The sequence below is a fragment of the Lynx canadensis genome, chromosome A1 (assembly GCF_007474595.2).
Source record: "Lynx canadensis isolate LIC74 chromosome A1, mLynCan4.pri.v2, whole genome shotgun sequence".
NCBI lineage: Eukaryota > Metazoa > Chordata > Mammalia > Carnivora > Felidae > Lynx > Lynx canadensis.
In genome coordinates, this window is record NC_044303.2 from 203,627,990 (window position 1) to 203,640,152 (window position 12,163).

Here is a 12,163-nt window from a genome sequence, read left to right on the forward strand (position 1 = left end):
CTTATCTGATAACTGAAGAGCTTGAACTATGCATGCTTTAATCAGAAAAGCATGACATTTGCATTTAGATTTTACTCTCACAGGTCAGAATGAAGAAAGAATTATGAATATGCATGACTAGAAGTGTGTAAATGTCATTATTTATTTAGTTATCTTGAAAAAACTCATGATTCTCTGTGGAGATTTGGAAAATAATTGAAAGACTTTGTTATGAACAGCTAGTGTCATACATATGTATATATATGATTCCTGGATATTCAACGGATTGTAAATGCTAAATATTTTCCAGGACTTCTAGAATTTTATTCTGTATTTTTAACACTTTATTGAAACATAACTGATCCTAGTTTTATCTATTTATCAATATAATTTTTTGTTTAACAATAGTTTTAGGACCACAGAAAGTTACAAAGGGATACAGAGACATCCTGTACACCACAAACCCAATATCCCTTACTATTAACATCTTGATATTGCTATGTTATATTTTTAACAATGAATGAAATGATAATTACACAATCTATGAGCTAAAGTCCATGCTTTATTTAGATTTCTTTAGTTTTCACCTAATGCCTTTTTCCATTTAGAATCCCATTCAGGATACCATGCTGCATATAGTCATCATGTCCATCATGTCTCTGTTAGCTCCTCCAGGCTGTGACAGTTCCTAAGAAACTTTTTGTCTTTGATGACCTTGACTGTTTGGAGAAGTACAGGTCAGGCATTATGTAGAATGTCCCTTAGTTGGAATATGTCTGATGTTTTCCCCATGATTACAGTAGGGTTATGAGTTTTTATGTGGCAACTACAGAGGTACTGTGTCGTTCTCATGTCACATCAAGGGTAAATATTATCAACATGACATCACTAATGATGTGAACCTGGACCACATGAATTAAGGTGGTACTTGTCAGGTTTTTGTACTATTTCTTTTCTGCCTTTTTATACTGAAATCTTTGGAAGGGTCACTATGTGCAGCTACCCTTAAGAAGTGAATAATTATACTCCACCTACGTGAGAACAGAACATCTACAAAAATTATTTGAAATCCTCTGCATGGGAGATTTGTTTATTCTCAGTCTTTCTTTCTTCCTTCCTTCCTTTCTTCTTCCTTCCTTCCTTTCTTTCTTTCTTTCTTTCTTTCTTTCTTTCTTTCTTTCTTTTTCTTCCTCCCTTCCTTCCTTCCTTCCTTCCTTCCTTCCTTCCTTTCTTTTCTCTCTTTCTTTCCTCCCCTCGCTCCCCTCCCCTCTTTCTTTCTTTCTTTCTTTCTTTCTTTCTTTCTTTCATAATTTATTTTTATAAATATATACTCAGATATTCATATTATATTCTGGGTTATAATTCATTTCTACTCTATTTATTTTGTTGTTCAAATTGTTTCATCTTTGGCCAATAGGAGCTCTTTCAGTTGGCTTTTGTATCCTTTTTTAAAAATTTATTTTGAGAGACAGAGAGAGAGAGAGAGAGAGGTGAGAGAGAGAGAGAGAGATAGAGAGAGGGAGAATCCTAAGCAGGCTCCATGCTGTCATTGCAGAGCTTGACATGGGACTTGATCCTATGAACAGCAAGATCATGACCTGAGCCAAAATTGAAAGTTAGTACTTAACCAACTGAGCTACCCAGGTGCCCCTCTGTGTCCTTTTTAAATACTCTCATCGCTGTAGTTTTTCAAGTACTTCCTTATTTTCAGATATTATACAACCCTCCAGGCTCATCCTGTGTGTTTCTCCCTCCAGCACTAGAATTAGCCACTGCTTTAAAGAGACCTGGCTTATTTTATTGGAGGATAATATTAGAAAAAACAATTTGCTTGCTAGATGGGCTTGTTGCTACTGAGGTACCATTGTTTCCAGACCCACATAGCTGTCAGAGCAAAAAATATATGTGTATATTAACCTGACTTTGTATGCATAACCATAAGTATTTCTATATGTATTCATCTTGAAAAGAACAGCTTTAAATCCAAATGACAGCCCTGCCTTAGTTTAAAGCTAAGTTCTCTTTTCTGCTTATTATGGATCTTTGATAAAATATATATATATATATATATATATATATATATATATATATACAATTGCTGAGAAGTCTGTTTGCTACAAGTATTGTGAAACCTTTCCTGAATGTAACTCGCTATGTAATAGAGTAAGTTGTAAAACTTCCTAAATGTAGTCTGGTATGTAATAGAATAAGTGATTGTACATAAACTAACCAGCATTTCTCGCTTCTGTAAACCTGCTTGCTTAACACATTCCTCCCCTACCCCCTTCCCCCTTCCCCCTTTCCTCCCGCCACAAGTAAGGGACAAAGCCTTCCCGCCAAAGGACAGACAAAGGACGCCCAATCAGAGAACAACAAATGTCCTTACTTTAAAACCAACTAATCAGGCCCCTCATAATTTGAAACCTCCCCTGTGCTGTTTGTCTCTGTCTATAAAAACGCTGTACCAACCCTGATCGAGGCCTCTTAGCGTCACCGGCAACGAGTGCGCGGAGGTCCAGGTTCGAACCTGCAATAAACGACCCTTGCCACTTGGCTTTGACTTACGACTCTGGTGGTCTTTTGTGGGAGGTTTTGGAACTTCAGGCATTACATTTGGAGGTCCCACCGAGATCTCCCCCGAGCCCACCAGACTTCTGGTCAACGGGTCGTATCTGATTCCGATCGGTAAGTAAGCCGGCTCTAACGTACTTCCTTTTCTCTCTGATCTGTGTCTCTGGAGAACCGGTTCTGTCTGGAAGCTGGTGTGACCCTGGCGGATGCGCTATAGGGCACCCGGCTGGGGTCAGTTGGAGATGTCCACTGACATCTGGGGGCCTTCTTGGCCCATCAGGGGACCTTCTTGGTCCATAGGGGGGCCTTTTTGCCCCATCAGGATTCTTTTCTGTGGGCTGCTTACGCCCAACGCGCCTGCGAACTAAATACTTTCATTTTCTCTATGAACTTCCAGAGTGCTAAGAAATATCTCTAGGCGTCTAAAAGAAAAACCATCTAGGCATGCCAATTGTTACCCATATTCTGATGTGATGTGTGTCTGTGTGTCTGTTGAATTGACTGGAATGATTGTTGGGAGTCAGGGGCACGCGCCTGACTTACCCTATGTGTAGTCCCACGGCATAAGCTACGGGATTCGAGTGGGCTCTAACCCGATTTCCGCGGTGATCCTCATACAGCTTAAGGCGGTCAAAATTTATTTTGATCCAAGCAGGGGGTTTATACCTGCCCGCCCATGCTAAGAGGCACCTAAGTTCCCGCGAGGGACGCGGACGGGCGAGTACGCGAGTGCTTCTATGTCAGTCTAAATGTATTGTCACCCCTGGGCCCTTGTAATAACCGCCGTCCTAGCCATAACCCTTTCTGTTGGGCTGGCCAAGACGGCACCAGAAAGTTGGAACTGCTGCAAAAGATTCTTGTTAGTTCTTGTTTTTCTTTCATGGGTCGGATGCTTTACTGGACTTAAGTGTTTTCTCGGCTGATCAGAATTAATTATTCCATCCTTTGTTCCTCTCTCCTCCTTCCTCAGCTCCCTGCGGCTTTCCCTCCCGCCCCTCCGCCCGGGGCCCAGCCAGGCCGCCAGGGGTCTCACCCTCGGAGGTCGCCTGTGCGAACTCCTCCACCGCTAATTTCAGCCGCTTCAGGGCCCCCTCCGTGCCGCCCCCTGGCCAGCGGCCCCCCCCCCCCGCATCCGTGCTGCCCGCGCCCCCTTCTCTTCTCCTCTTCCTCAGAATCATAACATGGGTCAAACGCAGAGCACCCCTCTCTCCCTCCTCCTCACCAATTTCAAAGATGTAAGAGCTAGAGGACACAGCTTAAGCCTAGACATTCGCAAAAGGAAGTTGATCACCTATTGCCGCTCTGAATGGCCCACCTTTGGGGTCAATTGGCCTACAGAGGGAACCTTCTGCCTCCCTGTGGTCCTTAAAGTAAAATCAATAATTTTCCTACCAGGGAATGAAGGTCACTCGGATCAGATTCCCTATATTCTGGTGTGGCAAGATTTAGTAGAAAACCCACCTCCCTGGATGGCCTCTTTCTTAACAGGGCCATGCAAAATTCTAGCGGTTAAACCTACCAACCCTCCCAAGCCACAAACTCCGAATGCACCCCCTGTTCTCCCCAACAGCCAAGATTTACTTTCCCTTGACCCTCCCCCTTACCAGGATCCTCCTCTTATTCCACAAGCTTCCCGTATCCCTGCTGTGCCGGCAGAGCCTCCCGTAGCCCAGCCCATAGGAGAACTAGAGAATAGGGAGGCTCAACCCGCGCCCATGCCTAGTGGGGGCGAAGTCCAAGGGCCGGCTGGACGTACCCGTAGGCGGGCCCCACATGAGCCAGGACTCCACCTTCCTGACTCCACCGTAGCTTTACCCTTACGGGAAATAGGGCCTCCCGATGATACAGGGAACCCCCGACTTCAATACTGGCCCTTCTCTACCAGTGACCTATATAACTGGAAAACCCAGAATGCTTGATTTTCTGACAACCCTAAAGATTTAATAAGTCTCTTAGACAGCGTTATGTTTACCCACCAACCCACCTGGGATGATTGCCAGCAGCTCCTCCGAATCCTGTTAACCACCGAGGAGCGAGAAACAATTCAATTGGAAGCAAGAAAGCTGGTTCCTGGAGATGATGGCCAACCCACTGCTAACCTTGATCTCATTAATGCAGCTTTTCCCTTGACCCGACCCCCACAGGATGGCTGGGACTACAACACGGCAGAAGGTAGGGGACGGCTGCGCATTTATCGCCAGACTCTAATGGCAGGTCTCCGGGCTGCTGCACGCAAGCCCACTAATTTGGCAAAAGTGTATTCAGTAATACAAGGTAAGACAGAGAGCTCTGCCGCTTATTTAGAAAGATTAATGGAAACCTTCAGACAGTATACCCCCATGAACCCCGAGGCCCCCGAAAATCAAGCTGCTGTTGTAATGGCCTTTGTAAATCAGGCAGCCACTGATATTAAAAAGAAACTCCAGAAACTAGAGGACCTGGAGGGAAAACAGATTCAGGACTTACTCCGCATTGCCCAGCATGTCTATAATAATAGAGAGACTCCAGAGGACAGGCAACTTAAAGCTACCGAGAAAATGACCAAAGTCCTGGCCGCTGTTGTCCAAAAGCCCCTGGATAAACAAAAGCCCCTAGATAAGGACCAATGTGCCTATTGCAAAGAAAAAGGCCATTGGGCCTGAGAATGCCCTAAAAAGAAAAAGCCATGTCATGATCAAAAACCGTGGCAGCCAAAAACCACACCCGCCCTCTTCACTCAAGATGCAGAATAGGAGGGACGGGGTTCGGATCCCCTCCCCGAACCTAGGGTAACGCTACAAGTGGAGGGGAACCCAGTTCAATTCCTAGTCGACACAGGGACACAACATTCGGTCTTGATCAGACCCCATGGAAAAATTTCTGAAAAATCTTCCTGGGTCCAAGGGGCTACCGGAATAAAAAAATATCCCTGGACCACCCAGAGGACTGTGGACCTAGGAAATGGAAAGGTCACCCATTCCTTCCTAGTCATCCCCGACAGCCCTTGCCCCTTATTAGGAAGAGACTCACTAAAATGGGGGCCCAGATTCATTTTACGCCAGGGGGCCCCCAAGTGACTGGCCCTCACAACCAACCCATTACCATACTTACTCTAAGATTAGAAGATGAATATCGACTCCATCAGGGGCCACCCTCACAAAGTCAAAACATAGAGCCCTGGCTCCAGCAGTTTCCAGAAGCATGGGCTGAAACCGGGGGTATGGGGTTGGCTAAACATCGCCCGGCTCTATTCATAGAGCTGAAACCGGGGGCAGATCCAGTTCGGGTCCGACAATACCCGATGTCAATGGAGGCCAGAAATGGCATCACACCATATATCCGTCGCCTCCTAGACTTAGGCATCTTGCATCCCTGCCATTCAGCCTGGAACACCCCCCTGCTGCCTGTACGAAAACCTAACAGTGCGGACTACCGTCCAGTACAAGATATGAGAGAAGTTAACCGCCGAGTCATGGACATACACCCAATAGTACCCAACCCCTATACCCTCCTAAGTGCCCTCAGCCCAGAAAGACAATGGTATACTGTCCTTGATTTAAAAGATGCTTTTTTCAGCCTGCCTCTGGCCCCCAAAAGCCAAGAGCTCTTTGCCTTCGAGTGGTCCGACCCTGAGAGAGGCATAAATGGGCAACTCACCTGGACCCGGCTCCCCCAAGGATTTAAAAACTCACCCACCTTGTTCGATGAGGCACTTCACAAGGATCTGGGTGAGTACCGGAATCAAAACCCCGAAGTGACTCTCTTGCAGTACGTTGACGATCTTTTAATCGCCGCTGAGACTGCCGAAGCTTGCTTGCAAGGCACCAAAAATCTCCTCCGGACACTTGGTGCCCTGGGGTACCGGGCTTCAGCAAAGAAAGCCCAAATTTTCAGATCCGAGGTAACCTACTTGGGGTATCTGTTAAGAGAAGGCCAACGATGGCTCACTGATGCACGGAAGGAAACCATCCTCCGCATCCCCCGACCCACAACACGAAGGCAGGTAAGAGAATTCCTGGGATCGGCCGGGTTCTGCCGCTTGTGGATACCTCGGTTCGCCGAGATGGCTAAGCCTCTTTACCTTGTCACCCGAGAACAGGCGCCCTTTGAGTGGACAGAGGAAACTGAGCAGGCTTTCCAGCAAATTAAACTCGCCCTGTTGTCGGCACCATCCTTAGGGCTCCCTGATGTCTCCAAACCCTTTCATCTCTCGTAGATGAAAATAAAGGGGTAGCCAAAGCAGTGCTGACGCAACTCCTTGGCCCATGGCCCAGGCCCGTTGCCTATCTTTCAAAAAGACTGGACCCAGTAGCGACTGGCTGGCCCCCTTGCCTCCGTATGATCGCTGCTACAGCTCTAATGGTAAAGGATGCTGATAAGTTAACTATGGGACAAGAGTTACATGTTACAACCCCTCATGCCATCGAAGGGGTCTTCAAACAACCTCCTGACCGATGGATAAGTAACGCCCGACTGGTTCACTACCAGGGACTATTATTAAATCCCCTCAGAATCATTTATGCTCCCCCCCGAACACTAAACCCTGCCTCCCTGTTACCGGACCCGGACTTAGATCCCCCCCTCCATGACTGCGCTGAGATATTGGCACAGGTTCATGGAGTTTGGGAAGATTTACAGGATCACCCACTACGAGACGCCGAGGTTACCTGGTTCACTGACGGCAGCAGGTTTGTACATCAGGGTCAAAGGTACGCGGGGGCAGCAGTCACAACTGAAACTGAGACTGTTTGGGCAGAGCCTTTGCCAGCTGGCACCTCTGCCCAACGGGCTGAACTTGCGGCCTTAACCAAGGCACTGACTTTGGGAAAAGACAAGAGACTAAACGTGTATACCGATAGCAGATATGCTTTTGCTACGGCCCACATACATGGAGCCATATACAGAGAGAGGGGACTGTTAACTGCAGAGGGGAAAACTATCAAAAACAAAGAAGAAATATTGGCTCTTTTAAAGGCACTCTGGCTGCCTAAACGACTAGCCATCATACATTGCCCAGGCCACCAAAAACCGATCACACCGGTGGCCAGAGGAAATAATTTGGCTGACCAGGTGGCCGGAGAGGTGGCCTTACAGGTAGACTATACTTTAATGACCACCCTACCAGACCCCGGTTCAGCTAGTTTACCAGAAAGTCCCACCTACACTAAAGAAGACCTAAACTGGATCCAAAAATTGCCTATGACTCAGTGCCTTAACGGATGGTGGAGAGCAGCAGACTGTAGCATAATTCTCCCAGAAGAAATGGGAAATAAAGTCTTATTCAAGATGCACTGAGCCACTCATATGGGCACAAGAAAAATGCAAGACTTAATAAGGCATGCTAGAATCACCATTAAAGACTCCAGGACAAAAATTGAGCAGATAGTTACTAGCTGTAAAGCTTGCCAACTAACTAACGCCACCAACCACGGGAAAAACCCTGGCTCCAGAACCCGCGGAACCAGGCCGGGAGCCTATTGGGAAGTAGACTTCACCGAGGTAAAGCCTGGAAAATATGGATATAAATATTTGCTAGTGTTTATAGATACCTTTTCAGGATGGACAGAGGCCTTCCCCACCAAACATGAGACTGCGCAGGTAGTAGCAAAGAAAATGTTAGAAGACATCATGCCCAGGTACGGATTCCCTACCCTAATAGGATCAGATAACGGACCAGCGTTCATTTCAAAGGTAATACAAGGGATAGCGCAGTTTATTGGGGCCGATTGGAAACTACATTGTGCATATAGACCCCAAAGCTCAGGACAGGTAGAAAGAATGAATAGAACCCTAAAAGAGACCCTAACCAAATTGACCATGGAGACTGGCGCTAACTGGGTAGTCTTACTCCCCTACGCTCTGTTCAGGGTGCGAAATTCCCCCTACAAACTGGGATTAACCCCCTTTGAAATCATGTATGGAATACCCCCTCCTATAATTCCCAACCTACAGTCTAATGTGTTAACTGAATTTGATGATCATAAACTTCTTATTTCCCTGAGGGAACCCCAGCACATCCACCAGAAAGTTTGGCCCAGACTGAGAGCCATTTACGAGACCGGGCCCCCTCCTGAGCCGCATCACTACCGACCCGGAGACTGGGTATACGTGCGGAGACATAAGCAAGAGACCCTCCAACCACGGTGGAAGGGACCCTACATTGTGATCCTCACTACACCCACCGCTCTCAAAGTCGACAGGATTGCTACCTGGATCCATTACACCCACGCCCGACCAGCTGATCCATTTGTGGTTCGAGAAGACTTCGTGCCAAAAGCCAACACCGCCTGGACGGTTGACCAGAGTAAGACCCATCCTTTAAAATTGACTCTGCGTCGAAAACCTGACCCAGAAAACCGGCTGAGACCAAAGGCCTGGGTGTCCCATACCAAGACTGTTGCAGCAGCTCCGGACCCACAATGATCGAAGGAACACTCATTAGCGTGCTCCTGCTCACCTCCTACGGACTGATAAGTATTGCGAGCAACCCCCATATACCCTATACTTTAACTTGGGAGGTTTCTAATTTGGAAACCCAGGAAGTCTATAATACTACCACAGCAGACGATACTCCCCTAAATGCCTGGTGGCCTGATCTATATTTTAACCTAGAGGACATAGCCGTAACCATGGGGGTACTTCCCCCCAACGGAAGCCGTCAGCGTCCTAATCCGTCATGGACCGGAACCCCAGAAAATGAAAAAAAGCGCATAAGATCTGGTGGGTTTTATGCATGTCCCGGGTTCAGAACAGGAGCAATGAAAAAAACCTGTGGAGGAATCGAATCCCTCTACTGTAAGGCTTGGAGTTGTGTCACTACCAATGATGGAAGCTGGAAATGGGAGGTAAAACCCCATTACATTGACATGAAATTTGCCAGCCCCTGTCCCAAGCAAACCCGTGCCTGTAACCTTATTCGTATCAAATTCCTAGAGGACGGAAAAAAGGAGACAAGATGGATTACGGGACTAAATTGGGGAATTTACCTGTATCGGGGACCGCCTTACTTTGCAACTGTTATTCAGATAAGATTAAAAATAAAACCCAAAGCTTCACCAACACTAATAGGGCCAAACCAGACAGTATGGCCCACAAGTAAGCCTAATACTACCCCGAGGTCCACAAATAAGGGTACTAATCCTCCGGCCACTCAGGTGGTCACTGTAACCAGGACAACCCCAAGAAAACCTTAAAAAAATCCAAATCCCATTCAAAGATGACCCCTTATGGGTAATGATAAATACCACTTATCAGGCCTTAAACCATACTAACCCTAATGAGACAGAAGCTTGTTGGTTGTGCTATTCTATACAACCCCCATTTTATGAATCAGTGGCTATAATGGGTAATTATAACACTGCAAACAACTCAGATACTTGCAGTTGGGGACAAAAAAAGACCAGGTCTCACACTACTAGTGCTTACGGGAAATGGGACATGTATAGGAACAGTGCCAACAAAATATAGCCACTTATGCATAAGTTACAGAAATACATTCAATACTTCAGAAAACTGGATTATTCCACCAAATAACTCATGGTGGCTTTGTTCTCATGCGGGATTAACCCCTTGCCTCTATAAGGATATGTTCAATCAGTCAGAATTCTGTGTAATGGTAATTGTGTTCCCAAAAATCATATACCACACAACTGAGTATGTAGACCAGATGTGGATAGCACCCAAAAGAGTAACTAAGAGAGCACTCATTACTGCAGGGGCTCTAACTCTAGCCATCATATTCGGACTCGGGGCCATCGGAACAGGGAGAGGGATCTCGGCCTTAACTATACAAAACAAGGGATTTAGTATACTTAGAGAAGCGGTTGACAAAGACATAGAAAGAATTGAGACTGCCATCACTTCACTTGAAAAATCCCTAACCTCCCTCTCGGAAGTAGTTTTACAAAACAGGAGAGGATTAGACCTGCTGTTCCTTACAGCAAGGTGGTCTCTGTGCAGCACTAGGAGAAGAGTGTTGCTTCTATGCTGACCACACAGGAATAGTAAGGGATTCTATGGCCAAGATCCGAGAAGGGCTAGCCAAACGAAAAAAAGAAAGAGAACAGGAGGCAGGGTGGTTTGAATCCTGGTTCAACGTGTCCCCTTGGTTAACTACCCTGCTCTCCGCTTTACTCGGGCCTCTAGCCATCCTACTTCTTGCTCTCACATTAGGCCCCTGCATCATAAACAAAATTATTAGTTTTGTCCAAGACAGGTTCAATGCTATACAATTAATGGTCTTATGAACTCAGTACCAACCGCTTGAGACATTACAAATAGAAAATTAAAGATCCGGGGCGCCTGGGTGGCGCAGTCGGTTAAGCGTCCGACTTCAGCCAGGTCACGATATCGCGGTCTGTGAGTTCGAGCCCCGCGTCAGGCTCTGGGCTGATGGCTCGGAGCCTGGAGCCTGTTTCCGATTCTGTGTCTCCCTCTCTCTCTGCCCCTCGCCCGTTCATGCTCTGTCTCTCTCTGTCCCAAAAATAAATAAACGTTGAAAAAAAAAATTTAAAAAAAAAAAAAAAAAAAGAAAATTAAAGATCCAAGATTGGCTCTTTAGGCACAAGAAAAAGGGGGGAATGAAAAGAACAGCTTTAAATCCAAATGACAGCCCTGCCTTAGTTTAAAGCTAAGTTCTCTTTTCTGCTTATTATGGATCTTTGATAAAAAAAAAAAATATATATATATATATATATATACAATTGCTGAGAAGTCTGTTTGCTACGAGTATTGTGAAACCTTTCCTGAATGTAACTCGCTATGTAATAGAGTAAGTTGTAAAACTTCCTAAATGTAGTCTGGTATGTAATAGAATAAGTGATTGTACATAAACTAACCAGCATTTCTCGCTTCTGTAAACCTGCTTGCTTAACACATTCCTCCCCTACCCCCTTCCCCCTTCCCCCTTTCCTCCCGCCACAAGTAAGGGACAAAGCCTTCCCGCCAAAGGACAGACAAAGGACGCCCAATCAGAGAACAACAAATGTCCTTACTTTAAAACCAACTAATCAGGCCCCTCATAATTTGAAACCTCCCCTGTGCTGTTTGTCTCTGTCTATAAAAACGCTGTACCAACCCTGATCGAGGCCTCCTAGCGTCACCGGCAACGAGTGCGTGGAGGTCCAGGTTCGAACCTGCAATAAACGACCCTTGCCGCTTGGCTTTGACTTACGACTCTGGTGGTCTTTTGTGGGAGGTTTTGGAACTTCAGGCATTACAATCTGAATCTGTGTTAAACTCAACAGGGGTTCATTTTGATGTCTCCAGCTCTATCTCATTATCACATGCATCACTCAACCTTTCCCCTTGCTTGTCTGTAACCCTCCATTCTAACATTGAGAACCATGACTTCCCCTATCTGCTATACACTTAATTATTAAATTCTAGTTCACATATACAGTGAGAGAGAGGTGAGAGGGGAGAGAGAGATAGAGAGAGGGAGAATCCCAAGCAGGCTCCATGCTGTCAGTGCAGAGCTTGACACGGGACTTGATCTCATGAACAGCAAGATCATGACCTGAACCATGATCTTTATATTTATAAGAAATAACTTTTTTATTTATCTTTATAAGAAATAAATTTACTAACTAGAGTGCAGTACATTTTTGCCATTAGTTTTACAGTTTTCACTCAT

General features: G+C 45.9%; 1 protein-coding gene across 1 annotated transcript; it reads left to right on the forward strand.

Annotated features, from left to right (window-relative positions):
• Positions 1–4,514: 4,514 nt before the first annotated feature.
• On the forward strand, positions 4,515–9,084 carry LOC115522438. Its single transcript, XM_036064329.1, is given in 4 exon segments — positions 4,515–5,186; positions 5,283–5,553; positions 5,556–6,737; positions 6,740–9,084. Coding segments are annotated over 4 exon segments (4,338 nt in total). The 3' UTR covers positions 8,953–9,084.
• The last annotated feature ends 3,079 nt before the right edge of the window (positions 9,085–12,163 follow it).